Source organism: Herpailurus yagouaroundi, unplaced genomic scaffold (assembly GCF_014898765.1).
Source record: "Herpailurus yagouaroundi ecotype Mexico unplaced genomic scaffold, PumYag 193, whole genome shotgun sequence".
NCBI classification, from domain to species: domain Eukaryota; kingdom Metazoa; phylum Chordata; class Mammalia; order Carnivora; family Felidae; genus Herpailurus; species Herpailurus yagouaroundi.
The window spans coordinates 7,990,570-8,016,391 of NW_024412424.1; the positions used below are offsets into that span (position 1 = coordinate 7,990,570).

At 56.5% G+C, this 25,822-nt stretch overlaps 2 protein-coding genes across 13 annotated transcripts in view; both read right to left on the minus strand.

Annotated features, from left to right (window-relative positions):
- Positions 1 to 361: 361 nt before the first annotated feature.
- TMEM115 (transmembrane protein 115) lies at positions 362 to 5,081 on the minus strand. Its single transcript, XM_040445480.1, has 2 exons — positions 3,754 to 5,081; positions 362 to 1,142 (listed from the first exon to the last, which is right to left on the minus strand). Exons 1-2 carry the CDS (start codon positions 4,602 to 4,604, stop codon positions 938 to 940), a joined length of 1,056 nt encoding a protein of 351 aa, XP_040301414.1. The 5' UTR covers positions 4,605 to 5,081; the 3' UTR covers positions 362 to 937.
- A 2,539-nt stretch (positions 5,082 to 7,620) lies between these two features.
- The window catches only part of CACNA2D2 (calcium voltage-gated channel auxiliary subunit alpha2delta 2), a 117,212-nt gene continuing 99,010 nt past the window's right edge, over positions 7,621 to 25,822 (minus strand). Inside the window, exons 6-38 of one of the 12 annotated variants that reach the window (XM_040445458.1) lie at positions 25,196 to 25,327; positions 24,950 to 25,007; positions 24,239 to 24,289; positions 24,011 to 24,110; positions 23,732 to 23,890; positions 23,389 to 23,496; positions 23,212 to 23,290; positions 22,587 to 22,636; positions 22,316 to 22,405; positions 22,066 to 22,137; positions 21,802 to 21,876; positions 20,506 to 20,580; positions 20,356 to 20,427; positions 20,201 to 20,272; positions 20,035 to 20,096; positions 19,083 to 19,159; positions 17,860 to 17,880; positions 15,083 to 15,143; positions 12,947 to 13,044; positions 12,635 to 12,725; positions 12,465 to 12,527; positions 12,212 to 12,315; positions 11,848 to 11,946; positions 11,667 to 11,755; positions 11,419 to 11,466; positions 11,119 to 11,190; positions 10,863 to 11,015; positions 10,650 to 10,702; positions 10,471 to 10,526; positions 10,188 to 10,314; positions 9,925 to 10,034; positions 9,744 to 9,831; positions 7,621 to 9,656 (exon numbers count right to left, since the gene is read on the minus strand). In XM_040445458.1, the coding sequence (XP_040301392.1) occupies positions 9,368 to 9,656; positions 9,744 to 9,831; positions 9,925 to 10,034; positions 10,188 to 10,314; positions 10,471 to 10,526; positions 10,650 to 10,702; positions 10,863 to 11,015; positions 11,119 to 11,190; positions 11,419 to 11,466; positions 11,667 to 11,755; positions 11,848 to 11,946; positions 12,212 to 12,315; positions 12,465 to 12,527; positions 12,635 to 12,725; positions 12,947 to 13,044; positions 15,083 to 15,143; positions 17,860 to 17,880; positions 19,083 to 19,159; positions 20,035 to 20,096; positions 20,201 to 20,272; positions 20,356 to 20,427; positions 20,506 to 20,580; positions 21,802 to 21,876; positions 22,066 to 22,137; positions 22,316 to 22,405; positions 22,587 to 22,636; positions 23,212 to 23,290; positions 23,389 to 23,496; positions 23,732 to 23,890; positions 24,011 to 24,110; positions 24,239 to 24,289; positions 24,950 to 25,007; positions 25,196 to 25,327 (2,954 nt within the window). In that variant the 3' untranslated portion in view covers positions 7,621 to 9,367. Of the gene's footprint in view, positions 9,657 to 9,743; positions 9,832 to 9,924; positions 10,035 to 10,187; positions 10,315 to 10,470; positions 10,527 to 10,649; positions 10,703 to 10,862; positions 11,016 to 11,118; positions 11,191 to 11,418; positions 11,470 to 11,666; positions 11,756 to 11,847; positions 11,947 to 12,211; positions 12,316 to 12,464; positions 12,528 to 12,634; positions 12,726 to 12,946; positions 13,045 to 15,082; positions 15,144 to 17,859; positions 17,881 to 19,082; positions 19,160 to 20,034; positions 20,097 to 20,200; positions 20,273 to 20,355; positions 20,581 to 21,801; positions 21,877 to 22,065; positions 22,138 to 22,315; positions 22,406 to 22,586; positions 22,637 to 23,211; positions 23,291 to 23,388; positions 23,497 to 23,731; positions 23,891 to 24,010; positions 24,111 to 24,238; positions 24,290 to 24,949; positions 25,008 to 25,195; positions 25,328 to 25,822 lie in introns of all 12 variants that reach the window. The other 11 variants (XM_040445457.1, XM_040445463.1, XM_040445460.1 and 8 more) reach the window with 11 other exon arrangements.

Genomic DNA, 25,822 nt, shown 5'->3' on the forward strand with positions numbered 1-25,822 from the left:
GACACGGTGGGAGCTGGGGATGGGCTGTTTCCATAGGTGTCAAGCACTGACCACTGTCTTGAGAGTGAGCAATCGATAAGAACACTCTTTATGGTAGAGAGGCCCTCAACCATCCGATCTTCTGGGCAGAGCCTCCCTGACTGGGAATCAGAGAGAGAGACAGAAAATGAGTAAGATTGGAAGTGACAGCTCTGGGAAGGGTGTTTAACAGTGGGGGTAGGGGGAGTGGGGGCAATAGGCTTCTTATTCAGCTGGAGCTGGCAGGGAGACCAAGCCCTTGAACCTAGAGTAAAGTCCCTAACTTTGCAGTTGAACATAATGAGGGGGCTGCCCAAGGTGGTCTGATAGAGCCCAGGAGCCATACCTCAAAGAACTGCTTTATTGATACTGCGAGGCTGGGCTTCACTGCCCACTCAAGTGGTCCTGTAGAAAATACTTGGGAGCCGTGGCTCTTCTGGCCAAGAAGCAGCCATAGCCACAGCAGAGGGAATCAGAAATTTTCACATGAACATAGTCTTTCTGAGGGTGGGCAGGAATGTGCAGCCCTGCACTGGCTGGACCCCCAGAACGTTTTTGGCAAATCCTTGCCTTGGCTCAGGGCTCTTGGCAACCAGTATCAGGCATCAGGGTTGGCCCAGGAGGTGTGGCACCACTGTCCCTGCAGCCACTTGCTTGGGGCTGTCTGCTGAGGTACAGTCTTACCTCAGATGGCCCGGGCTGGCTGACACTTCAGAGGCCCCATGCCTGGCATAGTGGTTGTCTGGAATTGGAACCAGGTAGCAAGAGTCCTGGGTAGTGTTGGCGAGAGATAGCAGAAGGCTGTGGAAACCCCCAGCAGCCCTTCTTCCTTCTCAGAGCAGTCAGTGCCCTGGAGTAGCTGAGAGGTGTCAAGGGGGGGCTTGGGAGAGGAAGCGCCTACACTCAAGGTGGTCTGGAGTTACAGCTTCGGCGGAGCTGCCTCGAAGGTGATCAGGCTGGATTCTGGGGCAGCCCCCTTCCCTGGGAGCATGGGGGCCTTGTCTGAGGGTAGGGGGCTATCCACCTTGGCCCCTGCCTCCTCTTCATCGTCATCCATGCTTGGCCAGACGGACTGGTCCTCCACTCTCTTCAGCCGCTCATTGAGGGCCTTCAGGGCCAGTTGCCTGGAGCCAGAGGAAAGATGACAAGTCACTTGGCTCATGCCCTGTACTCTTCCCCCATGAAGCTGACTCCCCCTACCACCCAGACTTCTCTCAGAATTCTGTGTATTCCCCTTCACCATGCAGGGCCCAGGGCTTCCCAGGGACTGGAGAGGGCCACCTCTGCCATCAGAAGAGGGACCCAAAGGCTGTAGAGCCTCCCCTTCATAGCCAGGGCACCTTCAGGCTGAGAAGGCCATCAGGGTGTTTGCCATACTGTCCACCAGGCCAGTCCCACGAATGATTCTGAGGGTGGTGCCTAAGCATGGGCAGAGTTGGTACCCCAAGAAAGATGGGTGGAAGGAGTCCCTGAACATGGGAGTTTCTGCCTGGGCACTGGTATCACATCCAAGGAGAGAGTTATTACTTCTTCCTCTCTCCTCATTAGGGGTGTTTTGAGTCTCCTGGCAAGGGTCTGTGGGGAATGCTGGAATGCAGGATCTCAACCTGGGAAGCAGGTCCAACTTGGGTCAGCCCACCCCTCCTGACTCTAATGTTCTCCTTCCCAGAAGAATCCCCAAAGCCACCACTACCGGTGTTAGAGCAGTGAACACCAAGTCCTTGCAGAAAGAGGAGGAACAGCCCATTTGGACGGGACACAGGCCAAAGCTTACTGGTTCCACTGGACAAATCCTTTTGGATCTCACTTGGGGGGAGATGGGAAAGTTGACTAGAAGATATACACGTGCACTTGGGACCCTAGTCTACCAGGAGGTAGAATGCCCGTGCTGCCAGGCAAAACTTTCACTAGTGGTCACTATGAAACCCTGATGCCTCAACCTGTTTGTGCTGCAAGCATGGGGGAACAGCCTGTAATAGCCTTCCAAGTTCCAGCAGAGAACCAAAACCTCCACCATACCAGGGAACGTGACAGAAAAGGCAACAAGAACACAGGCGCAGAAAACCCAAGCACAATTCCACCCTTTCCTCCAGCCTGACACATGGCGAACTGGCATAAACAGGACAGTCCTTCCCTGTGCTACCCAGGCTTCCATCCTGGAGACTGCCTTGTCAGTTCTGTCTAAAGTCTGCCAATGTAGAGAGGTAATGGCATGCTAGTCACTTCCTCACAAGAGTCAAAGATAGGAAACCCTGTCTCCCCACTACTAGACTAGTAGCCATTTGGGTTTGGGAGTGGCATGCTGCCAGATGTCCAACTGCTTGGAGTAGTAACAACCATAAGGCTACGTCAAGAACCCACATCCTGACAACCTCGCCTACCCCAACCTGCCATTTTCTTGGGCCTGAGCAGAGGTGTTTTGAAATGTCAGCCAACCCTAACAGTCCAAGATTTCTCACTAAAGGAGGAGTCACCACCGTGTCTTGGCCCCACCTGTAGAGCTGAGGACAGCTCAGTTTCTACCAGGCCCAACCCTCTTGGTCCCATCTTCTCCACTGTATAAAATGAAGACACACCTGTCTTTAGAATTCATCAGCCATAGACACAAACTGTAGGGCCAACAGTTATGCCCCGCAGCATGCCTTGTGTACTTTTCAACATCCACCACCTTAGGCCATAGTAATCTGCAGCCCTTCCCCTGCTGGAAACCCCTTCATGAAAGGGGTGTGTCCCACACTGAAATCCACAGCCCCAGTGGAGAGTAAGCACAGGGATAACTTTTCAGCTGAATTCATAAAACTATCTGCCAAGAATCCATTTCACAGGTGAGCAAAAGCAGAAGCTGACAGGAGGAACAAAGCCTGCTCCAGGCTTCACTACTAAAAGAACTGCCTCAAAAAAACAAAAACTCTCAACAATAATGTTGGAAATAGAGCTGTTACCACTCTGGTGAGTCAACAGACCTGGGAGAGAGAGAGAAAACGAGCCAGAAAGCTGGATTAAAAAAAGATCTGCCCTGCCCTGGCCAAGGTGCATTCAGTGAATAATTCATCTGGGACTCCAGATGGTGCAGATGGCTTGGTTTACAGATAATTAAAAAGGTTGTCTCCACTCCCTGTGTGGTCAGCAGACTCCACAGTGGGTCACATGGCCTGTCCCCTGGGTTTGGTGACACATACATGCTAGAAGGACGGGGTGTAGTACCCCAAGTTTCCCTCTCAATAAGTGGCAGAGAAGCACAGCATATGAATTTTTAAGATCCAGGAAGAGGACATGGCTCAGCATTTTGAAATTGGGGTGGCCCAGACTGCCTAATAAGAATCCCAGGTCTCTTTCTCTGTTCCTCCCTCACAGGGGAAAAAGGACCAGCAGGTCGTTTCTGGCTCCCATAGGACCAGTGTCTAGGATTCCGAGTTTCTGACACGATTAGGATTATGTGTATCTGGCCATTAACCCCTCACACAGTATAAAAGGACACTGGGCATTTCTTGGGGCTTGTTAAGTAGCCGGAGTGGTGAGAAAGGCAACTTTCACTCCTTAATGTTGGAAAACACCTACTGGAGCCCAGACTCCTACATGCTGAGTTTCTCAAAACCACAAACTGGATTTTATCTCTGAGTCTGCCCCAACACCTGACCCTTGGCTGCCAGCCAACATACAGCAAGTATAACAGACGATATGGGGCTTGATCAATACTCTCCTAGTTCAACAAGGTTTTGGAATACTCCACAGTACCTTCTCCGTTCTGCATCTTGAGGGTCTGTCCCTGGGAGGCTGATGGTGATGGAAGACGGGGCACCTACATCATAGCGCTTCACTGTCTTCTGGCATATCTTTACCTTCACCAGGAGGCCGTGCACCAAGTTCGCCAACAGCCCCACCACGGGCTGCAGAATCTCAGGGAAGAAGGTGGCAAAAGCGAAGTGGTCAGCCATGTCCCCTCGGCCTCGGCTATGGCGCTGGTAGAAGCGAAGATAAACCCAACTGGAGAGCAGCCCAAAGCCATAGGAGGCCAGTGCTGGGCTCTGGAGCAGCGTGGCCAGCCGCAACAGCAGCAGCAGCCCCAACAGCAGCATAGGCACCACGCTGACACGCACCTGGGGCACACGCAAGACCACACAGTCCCCCATGGTTTGCTTGAGTGCCACCAGGACACCACCTAGGAAGCCCAGGGCTCCGTGGATGCGGATAGTGAAAAGGTAGACCAAGTTGAAGGAAGCCATGTAGGTGAGGAGGTAGGCGAAGGCCCCCAACAACCCCACTGACACGTTCACCACTGAGAAGAAGATGAGCAGCTCCAAGGCCCCCCAGAGGGGCTCCAGCAAACGTCCAGCCACCACCACCGTGGCAAGACTGATAGCCACATCCCACACGTGCTGTTCCATCAGCCCATGGGTGGCCAGGGTCCAGATCCAGAAGTTGGGCGGAAAGAGGTAGCCTGGGGTAACCGCCAGGCAGCCCGTGTCCACGGCGAAGGACAGCAGGTAGAGGAAGAGTACTGTCGCACACAGGGCCTTCACCACCACGCTGGCGCTGGCCAGGATGGCCCCCAAGTGCTGGCGGGCGCCCGGTAGGGCGCGCTGCATCTTCCCGAAGGGCGTCGGCCTGGGGGAAAGGTCTAGTGTGTTAGGGGCCTCCCCGGGGCCTCGCCCCAGTCCGGCCCCGACGGGAGGCCCGGGCCCGGCCTAGTCACTGGCCTATGGCCCCGGTGAAGACTACCTCCACTTCTGGTCGGGTTGGCTCCGGTCCCAAAGGGTCAAGTTGGGCCTGGTCGCGGGGCCGGGGCCTAGGCCCCTTGCCGGGGACCTGAGGGAAGGCCCTGGGAGGCTTCTGCACGTCTGCTCGCCTGCCTGCCCTGTGGGCCCCGCGCCGAGCTGACCGGGCTGGCGTTGATCTCAGGGCTCGGCCTATTCCATCCACTCGGGGGCCCTACGATCTGCGTGGGACTGGAGCCTAGTTCTGGGCCCCAGTCAAGTCTCGTCAGCTCCGGCTCGGCCTCGGTCTTGGCTACGACCGTACCTCCTCCCTTCCCAGGCACCGACAAACAGGGTGCTGCGCTTGCGCGCTCCCGACGGCGGTGGGATGCCCTTCCGGCTCTGCGGCATGCTGGGACATGGAGTCCTCAGCCGAAGCCGGGGACGAGCGGATATCAACTTTCTGGGTAAAACTACAAGTTCCAGGAAGCTGCGCTCCCGGGCCGTTCCAGTTGGTAAGAGGAAGGTGTGCTTGGGAGTTGTAGTTCTCAGGACAGTTTCCGCCTGTTGTCGGGGAGTGGGGAGGAGTCAATAGCTTCGCTAACCTGGAGGAAAGCTGCGGGTACCTGCGCGGCAGCGAAACTGCAGACACGCGCTTGCTGAATTTCCTGGGAACAGTAGCCCCGTGCATGTACATCTGAATACTTCTGAGTGTGTCTTTGTGGACAGGTGTGTGGGTAAGAATGTTGATGGTCTTGGTGTGCGTACCAGTGTGCAGGGGCTCCGAAACTTCCGCAGCCTGGTGGTGTGTGTCTGATCCAGGTTGTATGGGTGTATGAGACCTGACCCAGATTGGAATTCTTGCTCTTCCATTTGGCGGCTGTGCGACACTGGCTAAGATTCCTCAATTTCATGGACGTAAAATGGAGATAATTTTACGGTGAGGGTTCAAGGGGACTGTGGTGTAAAATGCCAGTCCACTCTGGGGGCGCAGTGAGTGTGTTGCCCAGGCTGCCCTTGTTACAAGTGTGGTGGCACTGCGACTTGAACTCAGGTCTCCTGTCACCAAAATGGCAAGGCTGGACTGCTTTTAGTGACTCTTCCCCATCACAGATTTCTTATCTCTGGCCTTGAGGAGGAGAGATCTCCCCCACAGACTTGGGCCAGGGTGGCCCAGGGCCCTCACTTCACTGCATTGGTAGCTTCCAGCAGTTTGTGTCCTGTGCAAACTGATTTTTTGGTGTATTTACTTTTTTAAAATGTGCATATAGTTAAAACAATTATATGTGACAGAGCACATGTATAAAGTGCAGAATCCCTTCCTTTCAGCCACTGATCTCAGTACAACTTCCGACCTGCGCATAGCCTTCTAGGTTACAAAAGGTGTTGACAGTCTTTTCTTTGTCTAGGGTCTGGACTTTAATTTGATGCCAGGGAGGGTTGCCAGCTTTAGCAAATCAAAATACAGGGTGTTCAGTCAAATTTGAATTTCAGATAGGTGAATAATTTTTAGTGTAAGCATGTCCCCAGTTTTTTTAGTATTGTTGTATCATACAATATTGGAAACATACTAAAAAAATTCATCATATATCTGAATTTAAATTTGACCGGATGTTCTACATTTTATCTAGCAACCCTATCCTGGGACCGAGCAGGCATCGGAGGGCATGGGAGCTCTCTCAGGGGTTACTAGTTAGGCATTGCTCTGTGGCCAACCACTGCAGGAGGAGTGAGGAAGAGTGTCTTTGCTAAGGCCCAGAATGTCCTCCTGCATTTATTTAGTATCCAATGCCCCCCAACCAGGTCACCTCAGGTTTCTAGCTGAAACCTTTGCTGATTTCTTGCCTTTCTCACCAACCAAGAGAGGAGACTTAGTCTCTGTTCGTTTATCTGTCTATGGGGATAAACTAGTACCAAGTCTAAGGTGTAAGCTGACTGCCTACCAGGTGAGTGCAAAGTGTGTTGTAAGTGAGTAAGCATCAGCAGTATTAGGAAACCTCTGTTGGGGGGGGGGGTAGGAAACCTCTGTGCTGGTGGTTACTAGTTTCTCTCCTTGAAAACAATGTGAAGGGTCACATGGAAGTAGGGTTGATTATTAAGAGAGTTGGGATTAAAATGAACAAGGGCACAGGGCAGGCCAGAGGGAGGTCTGAGAGGATTCACAGAAACTGATTCAGTTTTGGGTTCCAGAATGAGCAGTGGCAGCCAGGGAGAACACTGGGCCTTGGGCCTCCCCTCAACTGAAAAGGAGCCATGGTCATGCTTATGGGTGGACCAGACCCTGGCCTTCTCTGGATAGCAGGATGGGCCCTCAAACACCAGGTCATGGACTTGGGCCAGGTATTAACTCATCGCTCCAAGTGGATGACCTGCCCACTAGGCCCTGGTGGTCTGACCTGATGGCTAGATGCCTACCTAAACTCAAATTTCATCTGTCTTCTTTCTTCTGTCATCCTGGCCTTTAAGGACAGCTTTTCTCAGAGATTATCTGAGATGCAGGATGTCAAGGATCTGATATTTAGGAAGCCCAGGAAGCGTCATGCCCTACACCTACTGGGTACCTGGGTTGCAATAGCCTTCATTCCCAGTTGAGTATTAGGTGGGACTTTGAGGTCATGGCTACCTGTCTTTTTTTTTTTTCAACGTTTATTTATTTTTGGGGGACAGAGAGAAACAGAGCATGAACGGAGGAGGGGCAGAGAGAGAGGGAGACACAGAATCGGAAACAGGCTCCAGGCTCTGAGCCATCAGCCCAGAGCCCGACGCAGGGCTCGAACTCACGGACCGCGAGATCGTGACCTGGCTGAAGTCGGACGCTTAACTGACTGCGCCACCCAGGCGCCCCGTGGCTACCTGTCTTCAAGCTACCCAATTCCCACCCTGAGGCAGACACAGTGGATGGGAACCATTTGAAGTGAAAATATGAACATTATTTAATAACTGATCTTCTGTAATAAACCATTTGAAAATATTTTACAAGGAATCACACACACGATATTTTACAAAGTTTCTTGACTTTTTTGTCACTGTTGTTTTTCTGACTTGTCTGTACAAAATAGAACAACAACCAAAAAAAAAAGGGCAGAGAAAAGGAAATGGTCCCCCAGTCCCCCACAGATCCCCCGAGCCCGAGGTGAGGGGGCAGCCAGGTCGGGTGGGTGATGAGAAGGATTAGACCCAGCTGGGGGTTGGACAACTACCTGATGGGGATTGTTTGTCTGTTTTCCTGTTTTTTAAACTTAAAATATATATTTATTTTTCTGTATATGTTTCTTTTTTATTTTTATATTCTCCATTGAGCACCTGACTACACTACAGTTACACACACGCCCCCGCAAGACATGGCTGGCATCTAGGCTGGGTGTACAGCATGGGTGCCCACCCTGGCACCAGCAGCGGGCATGGACCATACACACACACTGAGAAAGCAACAAGCAACGTGACATTAATTAATGGAGCCATTAATTAATGCATCACCCTCCCCCCTCCTCCCAGTCCATCTGAGCCTCTTGGCCACATCCCCCTGCTCTCCCGTCCCCCACTTGCCCCCAGGCTGGGATGCCTATGGGGGAAATGATCAGAATGAATGGTGTGAAGACATGTGCCTGGGCCCAGCCTCTGTGTGTGCACAGAGTGTGTGCATGTGTGTGTGTATGCATGCACGTGTGTGTTCAGCAGGGGAGAGCAGTTTGCTCCCCCTCCCCCATTGTGTGAGTGTGAAGAAACAGGGAGTGGAGCACAGGCCTGAGTGTGTAAGGGCCAGATTGGGGGTGGGATAGCCCAGCCAGGAGTGATTATGTCACTCTGGCTAAGGCAAAGGGCAATGTCTGGTGAAGATTCCTCTGCCAAGAGGTGCAGGCAGTGGCATGTGGTCTCGCTGGGGGCCTGACACTAGTGCGAAATGGTTACAATGAGCACCTGGTGGGGTGAGGGACATTTCCAGGACACTGGTGGCTAGGGTGGGACAGAGGTGAACCCCCTGTCCCAGCATTTGGCACTGTTTGACATTCAGCTTTAGAGACAGAGGACCAGCTGGGCTGCAGGTCAGATTAGAGGTGGGCAGTGAGCAGATGAAGTGTGCATGTGCCAACCCTCCCACCAACCCCCTGCCCTGTGTAAGGCTTTGTGAGCCCCTACCCCCACCCCATCCCATGGTGTTTGTGTGTGTGTGTGTGTGTGTCTGTGTGTGTGTGTCTGTGTATGTGTGTTCGTCCTCCTAGGTAAGTCTAATGTGAATCCAGTTTCTGCCCTCAGGGCTCCAGGTGTTTATGGGGTTGTGTCTGAGCCAGTGTCACTGTCACTGGCCTGTCACCTGCAGGGCTGGAAGAAGGTGGGAGGTGGCTGTAGGCCTGATAGGGGCAGGAGCCATTGAGGGGCTGCCTCAGGACCTCCCTCCTGCCAGGACTTAAGATGGGATGCACAAGCCTCAAACTGCCCATCTCAACTTCATTATTCCCAGGGAATCCAGATTTGGTCCTGGGTGGGACATAAGGGCCAGGTTAGAGAAGTCCAGCTGGGGCAGGGCCTAGGTCTCCCACACAAAGGGAGCCTTGGGGCAGGGTGGGCAGTGGAGGCCTGGTTTGGCACCAGTACTGTGGCTTCCCTGTCCCAGCCCTCAGGGGCGGGTGAGTCCAGTGGGAATAAGGGGTCTGGGGTCACTTTGACAGTTCGGCGGCGAGATGTGGCTTGGGGGCCAAAGACCTGCGGCACCCTCCTTTGAGACCCCCCCTCCCCCCCCCCCCGGGTCGGGGGGGGGGGGCAGGGGAGAGGCGGGGAGGCCTGGGGAGGGGCAGGAGGGGGCGCTCAGACGCGGCGCGAGGCGTGGGCGTGGACTTGGGGCTGCGGCCGAGGAGGCAAGCCCAGGAGGAGCAGCAGCTGCAGGGAGACCAGGACGCCCAGCGACGGCGGGAAGGAAGCTCCGCGGCCGCAGTCTGAGGTATCTTCCTGCGGGAAGAGGCAAGGTGCAGGTCGGCCGGGCGGCCCAGGGAAGGGAGGGGGGCCGGGATGTAAAGTGCGCCGCCCCCTCCTCACCGTCGCGTTGTAGTCAAAGCAGATATGCGGGCCTCTCCGGTATCGCGGTCTCTGCACCAGTTCACACTGCTCCGGGCCGTCCGCTGGGCATGGGTGGGGAGTCAAGGAGGCGGCAGGGCACTGAGGGGGCACGCGGGACAGGAGGGGGCGCGGGCGGCGGGGGGCGGCGGGGGCAGGATACAGTGTGTCTCTTTCTGCAGAAGCCGGCCACCCTCACACTGGCTACACAGAGGCTTCTCGGCCACCACGAAGAGAAGGTTGGTGTTGGTCAGTCTTTGCGCGTGGAACAGCCTGGAGGCAGTCCGGAAAGGCGGGGCTTTGAGACTCGCCCCGCCCCTCCCCGCTGCAGCCCCGGTCCCGCTCCGGGCCGCGCCCACCCGGCAGGCCCCGCCCATGGTCCCACCAGGCTACAGCCAGCCCTCCGGTCCCGATCCCCGCGGGTACCTGGAGCAGTTTCCGCAGTCGATGATGGCGTTGTAGGAGGCGTTCACCGACCCGAAGTAGTACTGGGTCTGTTTCATGACGCAGCTGCTCTCTCGCGCTTCGGGGTTCCCCTCAGCCTCCGCGGGGTCTGCGAGGGCCCAGAGCGCCTCAGCCCCACCCATTCACCCTGGCAAGGTCTCGGGTTTCAGCCTCGCTCAACTTTAAGCCCCGACCTCCCTTTGGGATGGGTCCGGGCTTAGACTGGGGAGGGGGTTCGAGGAGGGGCCTCTAACGCCCCACCTACCTGCCTGAAACCAGCTGTGATAAATGAGGCCGTAGAGAAGCTGCTGGAACAAGGACCTGTAGGGCAGGGGTCACTGAGTGGGAGTGGTCAGCAGAGGCCAGTGCCCTGCCCCACCACTTCTCTTGAGCCCTTCTGGTCAGGGAGCACCCTTCCTCCGCTCCCTTCCCCTTTGGACTCACCAGGCTGCAGCGGAGGTCCACCAGGCCAAGTTAAGGAAGTCTGCAATAGTGGGCTGCAGTGGAGAGAGGGGCATGGGCTGCTACTGCTGTCCCGGAACCCGGGTCACCCCCAGCTCTCTTGTCAGAGGTGGAGCGTCAACTGTGGGCAGGTCTCCCAGCCTCCCCCCCCCCCCGTTGCCCCCCATCTCCAGACCAGGCATTGCTGGGGCTCACCACAAAGACCCCCCGGGGTGCAGCACCCAGGTTGCCTGGGGGTTGGGGGGCGCAGGCTGCCTGATAGTCGTACGACTCTTTGCGGGTGTAGAAGGAGTTATTGTAGAGTGCCAGCATCAGGTTGGCATCCACCTCACTGAAGAACCTGCCCACCTGGGAATGCCAGGAGGGAGTGGTAGTCACAGGGTTGGCAGTGCCACAACCCCAGAAAGCTCAAACCTTGGCCTCCTCCTTCTACCCTCTCCCTGACCCTCACCTGGTCCCACTGATGATTCTGGTTTGACAGCACCAGGAATCCCCCATCATCAATGAGGACACAGAGCAGGTCCTGAAAGGTGGAGAAGGAGGGGGAAGATGGAGAGGGGCTCAGGCCCAGACCTTCCTCCCCAGACCCTGGCAGTCGGGTGGTTGGGTAGAAGGGGCACCACTCCCCCAGTTGTGGTAAAGCTGTAAAGGGTGGGATGTTGAGACCCCCAGGCCAAACGATAGGCTAGGAGTTGCAGTTGGGATTAAGAAATCAGGGATCAGGGTAAGCTAGGGTTTGGGGCACACACACCTCATTGTTAACCTCGCAGTCCATCTCACAGTGGCTGCTGGGACCACACTGCTGGGCAGAGAGCAAGGACCATAAGGTGCCCGCCAGTTTTCCCCCTCCCATCACCCTTTGTACATCTAGATCCCCAGGCCATCTACAACAACCACTGCCTCCCCATAGACACAGGAACCACTCTGAGTGGTAAGGATTTCCGGGAGACTCTAGAATGGGTTTTGCTGGGCTTACTGCCCCCACACCTGCCCAAGTACCTTCTGAGGCTGGTCCTGGTGGGTACGGTTGCTGGCTAGCACCTTGAACTTCTCGGCCCAGGCCTCTAGGTCCAGCTTAACACCTACCACTATAGAGGAGAGCAAGGGGTCATCAATGCCCGCCTTCCTGGGCAGCACCCTGCCCATCGTCTCTTTCTCCACCTCCACCCCAGGCATTCACCTGCTGGCCTCAGTGTGCGTCCACCCAGGCTGAGCTCCACAGCTGTGCTGACGAGGATGCCCACTGTGTCATTCTCCAGCTCCAGTGGCCTTAACAGGGCTGGCGGTGGGGTGGGATGGTCAGGAGTAGGGGCTGGTGGTTACACTGACCACTCTGTGCTGGGCCTGTGGACCCAGGGGCCCAAGCCAAGTACCCAGTACCCAATGTAGTGTTTGGCACAGCCTAGCTCTCTCTCCTCATCTGCCCCAGTCTCAGCCAGCCTCATGTTTGAGAGGGGCCTCAGAGAGCAGAGCCTAGTCTTGGCTGAGCAGACAGGGAAGCCTCAACTTCCCATCTGCTGCTGGGCACCTTGGAGAACACTCACCGTCCTGGTGCGGGGGCTTGAAGACATAGCCATGGTTGTCCAGGCTACGACGGTAGAAGCTGGCATTGAAGGGCTCTGGATTCTCCGTCCAGTCATCCGCTGCTCTGGTTATCCGACAAAGACAGAGGTCAGTAGAAGGGGTGGTGTATGGGGGACAGTGTCTCAGCCAGGTGCAAGGAGGCCTATGGGAAGCAGGACAGAGGCAGGGTCCCAGACAGGGGCAGGGTGTTGGGTGGCAGGGTTGGTTACTTACTTGTTGGGGAATACGCGAGTGATGCCACCATCAGTGGCAGCGAACACGGCCAGAAGGCTGTACCTGGGGGGCAGCAGGGAGGTGAGTCACAGGCTTGCCTTCTGCAGGGCAGGGCCAGGGCCTCTGGGCCCATCCCAACCTCCTGCTCCCACAGGCTGGGTGATGCCTACGTGTTGAGATCCTGGTCCCGCCACACACGCTCCACCAGCTGCTGTGTGATGCCTGTGTCCAAGATCAGGTTGTGCAGAAGGAAGTTGTTGCCTAGAACCGGAGGTTAGGGGTGGAGGGGCCATCTTCTTGTGGCTCCCTGCCCACTCTCCCCCATATACCCAAGGCTCCAATAGGAGACTTTCCCACTATCTGGCCCAGGTCCTGCCCTGGGCTTGGGTCTGCATCACACCTGCCCGGTCTCTGGGTTCTTTTGGGCTGCCCCCTTGTGGCCTGGGCACTGCCCAGACCCGGCTGCCCCACTAGGCACTCACACTGCTTGGAGTCTGGAGTCACTTTCTCCATGAGCTCAATGAAGTTTTTCAGGAACTCGGTGTTGTTGTCTGAGGCATTCAGGTCCTTGCAATACTCTCTGGGGGTGGGGAGGGGCAAGAAGAGTGGGCTTGGGGGGCTGGACAGAGCAGTAGGGTTGAGGTTTCTCAACAGGCCTGCCTGGCCATTGGCTGAGAAGCCTGCGCCTTTGGCAGGGGGTGTGTATTCTTACAGGCTGCCACCTCTGAATAGGGGTGGAGCTGACACAAGAGTGATGGTCTGCTTCCTCCAATCTGGTAGGTTCTCCCTCCAGGGCATAGCCCTGGACCCTGACGGCACACCTGGGAGGCCCCAGGAGATGCCTCATGGCTGGCCCGTCCACCTGTATGCTGTGGCGTTCCCGTGGGCACACGGTGGGTGAAGTACCGGCGCTGACTTAGCCTAAATATAAGACTTCAACCTGCTGCTTCCTAGCTTTGCACCTTTGGATGACTCACTTAAGCTCCCCAAGCCTCAGTTTTTTCCATACCACAGAGGGTGTCAGGAAGTCAGTGGGAACACGTGGGTCCTCAGACTGGCTGCTCCTTCTGCTCGGAATGCTCTTCCCCTAGAGGCGGACAGTCCAAATCCCTCACCTCCTCAAGGCCCTCACTGGGCTCAGGCTCTGGCTCCAGAGAACATAATGTGGGAGTTTTGGGGCATGGGAGGCCCGCTTCAGGCTCTGTTCCCCCAGGAAGTCTTGGTGAGCAGTCCTTCCACCCTGGTAGATGGAGCTATCTCTCCTGCCTAATTCTTCCTTCACACAGCTGCCACTAGAGACCTCCCCACTGGCCTGAATGCAGCAACTTTGTGGGGATTATTAAAATGCACTGCTTCCCTACACCGTGCTAGGGTGCACAGTTTGGTAAGGGCAAAGCTGGGGGCAAGCTGGGTTTCATCCCCCACTTGCTCTCTGGCCCCTATGGCCTTTGTACAGTGCACAACCTGTACTTCTGTGGTGGGGGGCACAGCTGATACATCCAGAGTGATGCCCACAGTTGTGCTTCAGATACAGTTCCCCCACAGTGCCCCCAAGAGTATGTACATTTACATTTGTGGGTTACTTCATTCACTCACCCAACATGTATTTATTGAGCTCTCCCAAGCAAAGATACAGAAGTGACAAAAACAAACACAGTCCCCTCTCTCAGGGTCATGTAGGCCACACAGGCCTTTTCACTCATTCCCACAGTCACTAATGCACACAGCCCACTCCGTATTTACACTCAGACTCTTAACAAACATACACAATTACTCACAAACACAAACACACATCTACAGAGAGAGAAATCTGTGGGTGCATGCACACACGTGCACACACATGGAGGTTAGGAATGTCCAGAGCCCCCGTGTGGTGCCTGAGAGTGCCCATGGGTCTCTGTCAGTTGCACCCACCTGCCCTCATCCAAAGCCAGGTCACAGGGAAGGGCTTCACCACCGGGGGAGCTGCTGGCCTCCTCACTTTGGGCCAACAGGCAGAGCGTGTATACCCAAGGATGTGTGTGTGCATGCTGAGTGTGCACTTGAGGGATGGTCCAGGCCCGGGCCTGCACTGGGCCCTGACCCTTCACTTGCCAGAGCACCTCTTTAAAGCCCTTGTACCCTCTACCTCCCCCAGTCCTCTGTGAGCCATCACACCTAAACTCAGCACTGCTGACAGGGGCTCTGGCTGGCTCATCCCCAGACCCACACAAACACTGAATGACACAGGACAAGGACGAGGTGCAGGGTGGGAGTTGGGGAGGGTACCACAAACCAGAGCAGCAGCTGCCCAGTCACGAGTGTGCTGTGGACAGCCCGCCCAGGGCAGAGAGGGCTCCTTCCTGGTGGCCCGGGAGGGCAGGGAATATCAGCAGAGTCCAGAGCCCTCCTGCCCCAGGCCTGGTGGGGGCTGGAGCTGTGGGCAGCTGGCCACTGCTGCCTGGTGCGGCTGCATGGCCCAGGGTATGCACATGGCCGCACATACGGGGCTATGCATGGGGTGGGGGGCGACACTGCACAGGACACACACACACAGAGCTCCAGGCAGCAGTGCAGGAGGCAGGACCGGGGCGGTTGGGGTTGGGGAGGACACCTCAGCAAGGCCACACGCAAGCTACCTGGGAGCAATGAAAACATGTCCTTCAGACTCAAAGCTGCTGGGGAGCAGGAACTCAAAATCTGCAACAGAAACGGGGGGTTATCCGGCGGGGGCTGGGGAGGCAGGAGGCCAGGGGGCTCAGAGCTGACGGGGCTGGAGGGACAGGGCAGAGGGTGGCTTGAGGGAGGGGGAGACACCAGCAAAGAGGGAACCCGCCACTTCCACGTTCGAGCCAGAGAGAAGGGGCGGGCAGAGAGAAGGGGCGGGCGGGGAGGGGTGGAGGGCCTGTGGAGACTACAGCATCGCAGGAGGAGGGCAGTTATAGCCAATATGTTGCCCAGGCCTGGTCCTCTGTCGGCAGTGAGTCCCGTGGCGTGGCTGTATATGCTTCCATACGGCTGTATAGCACATATACACGGACACACACACACACATATATATACACACACTGCTATATATATGCATGGTCTGGGGGAGGCGCCGGTCTCGCTCTTATCACATCCGTAATGGAAAAAACCGCATGCTGAGCTTCCTTTGCCTCCAAAGAGACTTTGAGGAAGGGAATTGGCTTTTGGCCGCGGATTTTTATCTCTCTTTCTTTGCTGCAGCTGTTTGCATTTTGGTAGGTCTTGCTTTTGTTCTGTGTCAGGCATCAACATGGCCAAACCGAGGGAGTTTCTCACGGGCACAGACAGTCCAACCAGAGACGGTGTGGGCAGCTGGGGCTGGGCTGCAGTGCATTGTGGGGGTCCAGTGCTCTTTCTTGGGCTGGGAGGCTGGGTGAGGGGAGACTCATGCCTGAGAATGTTCCCATGCTGTGGAGGAAGGTGTGGGAGACAGGAGGACTCAGGAATGCTGCACAAACCTGTACACCTGCCCTCTTGGGCTGGGAGCATGAGGCCAGGCAGGGAAGAAGGGTGGGTCTTTAACTTTCCTAGGACCTGTCCGGGTTCAGAGCAGCCAAAGAGGAATGCTGTGGCTCCAGAGAAGGAGTGCTCTTAGGGACCTATCAATTAGACCTGTGCATGGTGTGAGAGTGAGTGCGTATGTACATGGGAAAACATGTGTGTTTGCATACCTGTGCAGGTGTACAAGTGTCTCTGTGTGGGTTTGTGAGTGAATTTGGGCTTCTCTGTGGCCTCTCCCGGCCCAGATGGATCAGCCACCTGGCAGGTCTGCATCTTGGAGCCATGCCCCTGCCCCTTGGTGTGTTGCACTCTGGGCAGCCCACCTTCCAATCCTGTCTTCACCAAGGTATGATCTCTCTGTCACCCCAAGGCTTATTTTTGCAGAAGAGGGGTCTTCTCTGTTCCCAGATACTCCCACAATGCACTGCAAGATTCGGGGAGGTGGGCTTGGGGTGCCTGCAGGAGCTGGGCAGTCACTGGTTGGACTGTTACTTTCTGATGGGACTGTGAGGCAGGGTTTGGACACAAGCCGACAGGGAACGGGTGTGGGGGAGGGGAAGGAGGAGAAAGAAAAAGTAGGTAGGGGAGCAGGAAGGGAGACTAGGCTATAATTGTCATTGTTACCAGGGCCCTGCATTTCTGGGGTCAGTGGGAGGGATGTGGAAGGGGGAGAAAAGACAACTCAAGCCAGTGGGAGTAGGGCCTGTCCCCCACCCCCACCCAGGCCAGTGGTGCCAACTGTATCCCCTTTGCTGGACTATGCTGGACAGGGCCCCTAGGGCTTCTTGGGGAGCCCTGGCTTCCAGGTCATGGGGACTGGGGACAGGAACCCCCCCTTGTGGCTCTCCATGCCTATCTGTCCAGGCAGGGGTATCTGCCCCTGTGGCAGAGACCCTCACATGCTGCCCTCTCTCACCCTCCTTGTTCTCCACCAGAGTCTGTGAGTTCAGTGCCTTTCGTTTTCAGGAACGTCTCGCTTGGGTACCCCTAAGTGCCAGAATCTTTTTGTTCATACACAGACTGATTCCCTCTAAGCTCTTTTGCTGGCCCTTGGGGTCCAGACATGGTTCCTTCCATTCCTGTCTAGGCTCACTGTCCCTGAGTCTGCTTTTATTTCCCAGGGGAATACCTTCTCCACACCTGACCCTCTGCCCCAGGGGCAGCAAGTACCAGGGTTGGGCTGGGCCAGTGGACCTTAGCAAAGTCTCTGAAGGCAGTGGGGGGCACCAGGACACAGGGGCTGCAGCACCTAGGCTGGTGCCCAGGATGGCTGGGCCTGCCTGGCTCTCCCAGTGGCATGGCTGCTGCCCTATCCTGCCCGTCCCAGAATCAGGGTGTAGGGCTTCCAAAGCCTTCCGACACCCCTTGGAGGGCTGCCAACTTCTGGACCAACTGCCAGAGATCACAGGAGGGAGAACTATCCCAGACGAAGCCTCATGTGGCTGGCACTTTCCTTTACCCTAAGCCTCACACATAAGCCCCACTGAAGACTGGTCTAGCCCTGCCTATCAGGCCCCCTGTCCTCCTGGGTGGGAGGTGGTGGAGAGGCATACAGCCCTGTTCCCACTGTTGAGTTGTCTTAGAGGGACAGAGAAGGTGGGGGCGGGCAGGGGCCTGCCCAGAGGGAGAGAGGAGGATAAGGAGGGGGCCTAAGCTCTCAGAACACGCCGGAGACCACCCTGCAGGCAGGGCCAGGAGAAGGGCCCCTGGCTGTAATAGGGGTTTAGGGATGAGGGAAAAGGCAAGAACTCGAGGAGCCAAGGGGATGCTGGGAGGGAGCCCTGGAGAGCAGGGGTTTGGCTGGTCCTGGGTAGGGAGGGGGGCAAGCAGGGGTGTGAGGGTGGGTGGGGTGGGGAGAGGAGGGTGCACTGGTTCTGAATATACTTGCCCTTCAGTTTGCTGATTGGCACTGGGACAGTCCACCAAGAGAGAAAGCGAGGAAAACAAAAACAACACAAACACAAAAACAAACGAAAAGGGGGAGGGGAAGGGGAGGGGCACAAACAATATTTTATTCAATGGCTGTTTGAATGAAAATATTGTGTCTCATCATCATACCGAAAGGAAACTTCTTGCAAAAAAACGACATGAGAGAGAAAGAGAGAGCGAGAAAACTCAAAGGAGATGAGCCCCAGTCGGCCAGGCAGGTGGGGGGCGCCCGGTGGGGCCGGAGCCCCAGCCTCCCTCCCAGTGACCTCGGTCGGTGGGCAGGCGGGGCCACAGGCTCCAGAGGCCTCTTGGGGGAGGCCCAGGGTGAGCAGAACATGCAGGAATGAGCCACAGGCAGAGGAGTGGACCAGGGAGGGAAGGAAGGAGAGAGGTCCAGAGAAGAAGAGAGGAGGAGAGTGAAGGGGAGGAAGAGGTAGGGAGGGTGGGAGATGCAGGGATGAAGGGGGGTGGAGAGAGCAGAGGGAGGGAAGGAGGGAGGAAGAGAGAGAAAGTAAAGGTGCTGGGGCAGGAGAGAAACGGAAGGAGCAGAAGGTAGAGGGAAGTGGGGAGACAGAGAAGGTGGGGGTGCAGGGAAGGGAAAGAGAAGGAGGAAGGGAGGGAGAGGGAGGGGAGAGGGGGAGAGGAGGAGGAGGGAGAGAAGGCAGCAAGAGAAATGGAAGGGCAGAGAGAGTGAGGCAGTGGGGGCTGGAGGAAGGTGAGAGGGGCTGATGTGGGGGGCGGAAAATGGGGGAGGATGAATGAGGAGGTCAGAGGAGGGGGAGAGAGAGACCCTGGGGGGTGGCACCACAGGGGAGAGAGCTGCAGGGCACAGGGGGAAGGAGAGATGAGAAGAGGGGGTGTCTTCCAAGAATGCAGCCCCCAGAGGTGTGCGGGGGAGGCAAGCTAAGGAGGGAAGACACGCAGTAGGAGAAACTAAAACCAAAAACCTCAACGGAAATCATGAGAGAATGGTCTGGAACCAAATCTGAGAAAAGGCAGGCATGCGGATTTCCACAGACTTTCCGATGGCTGGTGCCCCAGCCTGCGGGTGCCTGGGGGTGGGCAGACTGGGCAGGAGGGGCTGCCTTGCCGCCAGCGGCTGGCTATGCTGCCTGGGGCCGGCGGCCAAGGTGCGGGGCAGAGGCAGGGGTGCAGGGCACAGGCAGGGGCCGGGCCACTTACACTTGACCTGCAGGATCTGGTCACTGAGGTTGGCTTGGAGGTAGAAGGTGCTGTAGGGCGGGAGCACAAGCCCTAGGCTGGGGATGAGGGGAGGAGAGGAGCATATGTCACTGCTGGGGAGAGGTGGGCCACATTGGCATTCAGCACCCCCACCTTGGAGCTGGGCAGAGAGGCCCAGGCTGTGAAGTCCCCTCTCCTGACCACCAGGGCCACCTTTCCCTGTTAGTTGTGGGAGACTCACTCCCTAAACTCTTCTGGAGGCCTCAGAACTCCCAGCTCCAAAGCAACTCGCCACACCCCCCACATCCCAGCAGCCTCCCCCAACACATCATGTGCCCAGCCAGCCTCCTCTATCTGGCCAGCAGCAAACTCAAAAGGGACAGAACACTGTGAGCTAGGCTGTTGGGTGCACAGACATGGGAGTGGGGTCCCTCAGTCCTAGAGACCTAGGCCACGTGAGAGCCGTCAAAAAGCAGGGCTGGTGCTAATACCATGAGGAGCAGTCACGAGCTGGGATTGGGGTGTGAACGAGACCAGCTCTTGGGGGCACAAGGAGACAGCCTGTACTGCCTGGGCCTGACCCAGAAGGGTACCTGCTCTGAGGCTGTGGTGCCTGTTGAGAGCAGGCCTGGGGATGTGCTGAGGGTGACATCCTGGGTGCAGATACCCAGGGATACAATCCAAGCAGGGGTGACATGGGAGAGAGTGGTGTGGCATGGGGAGACATCAGATGCACTGTCTTGTCTCTGTCCAGTTCTTGAAGGGCCAGCAAAAGGCCCTTGGGGGACCGAGAGTCCTGGGGTGAGTAGTGAGCAGTTCTGGCTGCTGGTGCCCCACTGGGATCATGGCTGCAGTCGTTGAGAACACACAGACTGGGCAAGCACAGGGCTCAGACTCTGGGCTCTGGGGCTGCCCCCACCCCTCCCTGCCTACCCAGCCCTGACCCACTCACCTGTAGTTGGTGCTCCTTATAGGTACCCAGGTGTAGTTCCGCATCACCTCGTCTACGTACCTCTGGGAGAAGAGGCTGAGTCAAGTACTTGGGCCAGTAGGCAGGGGTGGGGTGGAGTACGGGAGGATGCCCACTCTGACTCTGTGCCCCTATACCATCTTCTCACCTCGTCCAGGGACTTGACCAGTGTTCTGATTTGCTTGTGGCCCTTGTTGCCATCGATCATGCTCCGACGGATCTGGAAGGACCAGAGATGTGAGGGACGGGGTCCCTACTCTTTGCTGCTCTGGGTACCCCCATCTCTATTCTCCTTTTCCTTACCTCCTCTTTGTTCTCATCCTCCAGCTCAGCATCCAGGAAGTCCAGAGTCACAGGCTCCCGGAAGTTGGTGGTCTGTGGGAGGCAGGGCAGGAAGTCAGGGGTCCCCATCCTGTAGAGTTTACCCTCCTCCTGGCCACCCCCCTGGCTCACCTGGGGCTTGAGGTTGGGGTGCAGCAACACGTAGCCGTTCAGGTCAATGGCAAACACATAGCCGTTAGCTCCAAGCTGGGGGCGTAGATTGGGAGCTCAGGGCCTGGAGGGCTAGGCAGGGATTCTCTAGACTCTCGAGCTCTTCCTCAGCCTGCTTTCGATACCACTGAGGTTTGCCTGCCTGGGCCAGGGGCCCCCACATGCAATGTGACCTCGAGCCTGTTTCTCAAGCTGTTTCTCAAGCTCAAGTCCAGCAGGCTGGTATCCTGTGTGCACCAGCTCTTGCTGAGGCTGACCGGCATCATGGGACCACAATTTGATTTGGCCTTCTGCCCCAACTACCCCTGTTTGTCATGGAGCTGTCAGTCAGCCAGACTGCTCTGCCTCCACTGGCCCCTCAAGGCTGCTGTTACCCTCTCCTCCCCTCCCCACTAGTGTCTCCTCCTGGTCGCCATCTCAGTAGAGTGCATAGGGAAGAGAGTGCCCTTGGAATTCCTGGGTACCCCTTCCAGGTGGAAGTGAAGGATGAGTGAATGGGACTCTGGACTCACCCTTAGCTCTCTAGACTGTTTTCTCACTGCACATGGGGGCCAATGACATGGGGCCTTCAGGTGGCTCAGGTGTAGACATGCTGTCACACACATCCCACCCCTACCCCTTTCACAACCAAACCTGAAACTGCCTTCAACACAGGCGCTGGGCCAGCCACACTGACCTTGCCCCCTCCCTGGTTTATGATTTTGTTTTTCACCTTTAGTCCTTTGCCCACAGAGTTTCCTGTAACTCCAAGGTACACCTCCTATCTATTTGACAGTCCAGGGGTCAGCAAACTATGGCCCATGGGCTATACCTGGCCCGCCACCTGTTACCGTATGGCTAGGAATGTTTCTTTTTACATTTTTAAGTGGTTGAAAAAGACCAAAAATGGAATTTTATTTCATGACATGTGAAAATTATGTGAAATTTAAATTTCATGATCCACAAACAAAATTGTATTCAAACACAGTCATGCCTATTTATTTGTTTTATCTGTGGCTGTTTTCGCAGTTCAGCAGCAGAACTGAGGATGAGTATTTACGCTGGCAGAGCCTATAATATTCATAGTCTAGCCTTTCACAGAAAGTTTGCCAACCCCAGCTCTAGGCCCAAGGTCACCTCCTCTGGAAGCCTCTCCTGACTGCCTGAATTCAGAGGTGTCCCTGGAGGTGCTGTAATCCCCATTAGACTCCTCTGCTGAGCCTGGCTTGTGTCCCTGTGGGGAGGCAGAGCATGGTGGATGGGCAGATGAATACTTACCGTGTAGTTTGGAGTGAGCCTCTTAATGTCATTCAGAGCCACATCGATGCCCATCACACCCAGGATCAGCTGGTTCTGGGAACAGAGGCATGGGGTCTGAAATGGGTTCAATTCCATGGGGAAGCCCCACTGTCCAAACCTCACGCCCAGGGCCTCAAGCTGTTCACAAATAGTTGCCCCTGTCCAGGCTGAAGGCCTGTCTGTCCCTCCTCCATCCCAGACCTGCTAGGGCATGCCTAGTTGTTCCCGAGTGGGGAATCTTACCTTCTTTTCCCCAGGGCCATCCTGTGTCAGGTTGAAAACAGGGAGGGTCCCTGTCACCACTAACCCCAGCCCCTGAAGGGAGAGGAAGAGGATGGGTTAGAGGATGTGGCCAGCCATGCCCTACCCTGAGTGTTCAAAGGATGGGCTCAGGCACAGGTCCCATTTTTTCTTCTGTTTGGTTTATTCCCATATGGGGGCCCTTAAGGAACATGACCTTGTGGACACATCTGTGGGGGCCCAGAGGCCTTACCAGTGCATCCTCATACACGTTGGTCCACTGCACCTGCTTGGCCTCCTTGCCTGCCAGTACCATGGGCCTGCCCAATACATCCAGATATTCCTGGGGAGAAGGTGACAGGGGTCACGAGTTCACATGCCCACTGCACCTTCCCTGTTCTGCCTCCCGGCATATCAGCACGTCACCAGAGGGCGCTCTCACATCACAGCAGCCCACTGTTCACGCAGTGCCCAGGAGGCAAGGTGCTGGGAGGTGGAGGCCGGGAGGTGCCCTACAGTCTCACCTGTGTGTTAATGCGGATGGCTCCAATGGAAGGGATCTCAAAATAGTAACCTGTGAGGGAAGAGGACGCAGTGGTGGGTCTGGGTGGTACGTGGGATCCATGGCACAGGGGCTTCTGTACCCTGGGATGTCAGCAGCCCTGGACTTGTCCCTCAGGACTCCTCTCTTTCTGGTGTCACTCCCTCCCAAACTCCTATCCCTTTAGTGCTCCCTTCCACTGCCCTGTCAATTGGACTGATGCTAGGGAAGGGGTCATGAGTGTAGGGGTGTAAGGAAGCAGAGGCAGGGTGAGGTCCCTCTTGCTAGGATGGTAGTGACATTCAGAGTCCACCCAGAGGCCAGGCCCAAATATATGGAGAGGTAGACTGACCAGCAAACAGACACAAGAGCAGATCAGACAGGAGATGGATGGAAAATGGACAGACAGATGGGCAGAAAGATGCTTAGTCATATGGACAAGTTACATGGCCAGACAGAAAGATGGATAGTCACATGCACAGGAAGATGGGCAGTGGGTAAACAGGCAGCTGGAAAGCTGGACGTACGGATGGACATGTGGACAATCAACCCAATGGACAGCAGGGCATGGCAGGCAGGCCCTGAGGCAGTGACGCTGGACGTGGTACCTTTGTTGGCGCAGGCCATCCACTGCAGGGGTGTGACGTCGTAGTTGTGTTGCCCCACGGAGAAAGTGAACACACGCACCTGTTTGGGGCTTGGGGTTACTGCTGTGGCCACCAGATGACAGCCCTCCCCTGAACCGGGCCTAGGTCAGGGTGGCCCCCGCCTGGGCTGAGCCTCACCGTCCGGTTGGGCCAATTGTATTTCTCAAAGACATCCTGCACGCGGTCCTCACCACCATCCGTGAACATCATGATCATCTTATTGCAGTTGGCACGAGTGATGTTGGACTGGTCAGGAGTAGGTTTGGGGTCAGGCAGCTCTCGGCCCCTCCCCGGTCCAGGGGTGGGTCTCCCTCCCCCTGGAAGTCCTGGCCCTCAGACCCTCCTCCCCACAGCAGATGGTGCTTCTGCCCGAGCTGCCTGTTGGGCGCTAACAAGGCCATTCGTCTTGATTTCCCTGGTGTCACCAAGCCTGGGCCTTTGCCTGTCCCCAGCCACCCGCTCACCCACCCACGGGGCTCACGTTCTGCAGCTGGTCGAAGGCATACTCAAAGCCGGCCTTGTAGCCTGTGGTGCCCTTGGCCACCATGCCCTGCACAGCTTCCTTGAACACCTTCTTGTTACGCACATTGGCCTGCACCAGGTGTGTGAAGCATGACACAGGCTGTGCCTTTTCATTGAACTGCAGGGACAGTGAGGGTGGTGAGTGGCCTCAGGCTGGCCAGGGCAGTCAGCTGTTGCACGGTGAGGGGGTGGTGTGTGTATGACCCATTCCTCACCCGCCTACCACCTTGGCACTCACCGAGGCCACGTTCACATAGTCATCATCAGAGAGCGTGTCCAGCATCTCACAGACGGACGTCTTCATCAGCTTCAGGGTCAGGCCACTCACGCTGCCGCTCCTGGTAAGGTCATGGAGGCACTAGGTAGGCCTTAGGCATTTTCCTGCCGTTCCCTGATGAGTGTTCCCAGGCAGCAGATGGTCACCCCTTGCTTCCCCCCACCCCTTCTGCCAGCACTGCTCACTCACACATCCACGATGATGACCATGTCCTTGGGCGACGAGGCCCCCTGGATATACCTGCCCGGGAGAAGCCTCAATTAGGGCCAGCCTCCCTGGGACTTTGTGGGTCCTTTCTTCCTCCACCCATATATTGATTCAACATTGTTTCTACTGAGCATCCACTGCAGGGGCCAGACAGGGTCCTAGGCACCAAGGATATCACACTTAAAAAAACATGTCCTTGCCCATGACATGAGTGACCCTGAGCCAAAGGAGGCGTGAGCAGGTGATCCAGAGAGGGGGTAGAAGGTATGTCCCCTGGCCCAGGATGAGGGCCCAAGGTCTGAGTCCCAGCTGTGTGCAGGAATGAACAGGTGGCAGGGAAAGAGGATGTAATCGGGTACTGCAGGAGAGGCAGAGCAAAGGGTGAGGTGTCCAGGGTTCAGATGGGTGGTGTGGGGCTGGCCAACCGACATCCACTCTTGGGAACCCCCACTGGCCCAATCCCTCAGTCCCAAGGGGGTGGAGTGCCGGGCAGTGGATGGGGGGCAGAGGCAGCTGGGAGGCCTGCCTGGGTGATGGGATCCATTTTCCAGTGGCAACGATGTGTGAAATGAAAATTGGATAGAGCTGGCTGCGCCCTGCTCTGAGGCCTGGATATCGGGAGGGAGGGGAGCAGGCAGCAGAGGTGGGGGAACTGAGGGGGTGTCCCTTCCCAGCTCCTCCTTGCTCACTCACCAGGGTCTCCTTCGGACATCGTACAGGTCGATTTTCTTAGGGGCTCGCCATGGGGTGGCTGTGGGAGGAGAGGAGGTGAGGGGGTCTAGCAGGGAAGGGCCCTGCAAGGATAGGCAGCCTTTGCAGGAGTGGCTCCTCCACAGCCCACAGGGTTGACCACCCACCCCACACACCTCAGGATAAGTGGGCTGGGTGATGGAGGAGGGTTGGGTGCTGAGTGGACAGAAGAGACGGGCTGACACTTACCTGGATAGTAGCGAGTGACTCCTGTGGCACTGCCAAAGACCTGCCACAGCAGTGTAGGGTCCTGCCTGCGGTTCTCGATAAACACATTCTCCAGGGCCTCTGTCCAGTTGAGTTCATTAAGGATGACAGTGGCTGTGGGGGAAATGGGGGGGGGCTGAGGTGAAAAAGCACCTGGGCAGTCCCCCTGTGGGACCTCACCACAATGACATGCCCCGCTTGGAAAGCCTCACCTGCTCTCTGCCTAGCCAGGATCTCATTCCCCAAGGCTCGGCTGGGGCTGCACCAGCTCCTTCAGGAAGACTTCCAGGTCCTCACCCCATCCTGAGTCAGCTTAGCCTACCCTTCAGCCAGGCCCCACATGATCAGGCAGGGCAGCTATGGCCTGTGGCCCCTGGAGAGGGGCTGCCCAGGTGGCAGGGAGTTGTACCTTGGGATGCCCATCCAGCATGCTGCCTGAAGCTTGCAGCTGGTCCCTTGGGAGCTCACCCACTCAGCATGCACTCCGGGCTGCAGCCACAAGAAAGCAATTAAGGGCCCGATGATGGGGCTGGAATTATTCAGCTATTAAGGTACCTGATAAGCTGGAAGCCACTCAGCTCCATGATTAATCAACTGGGGCCAGGAGCA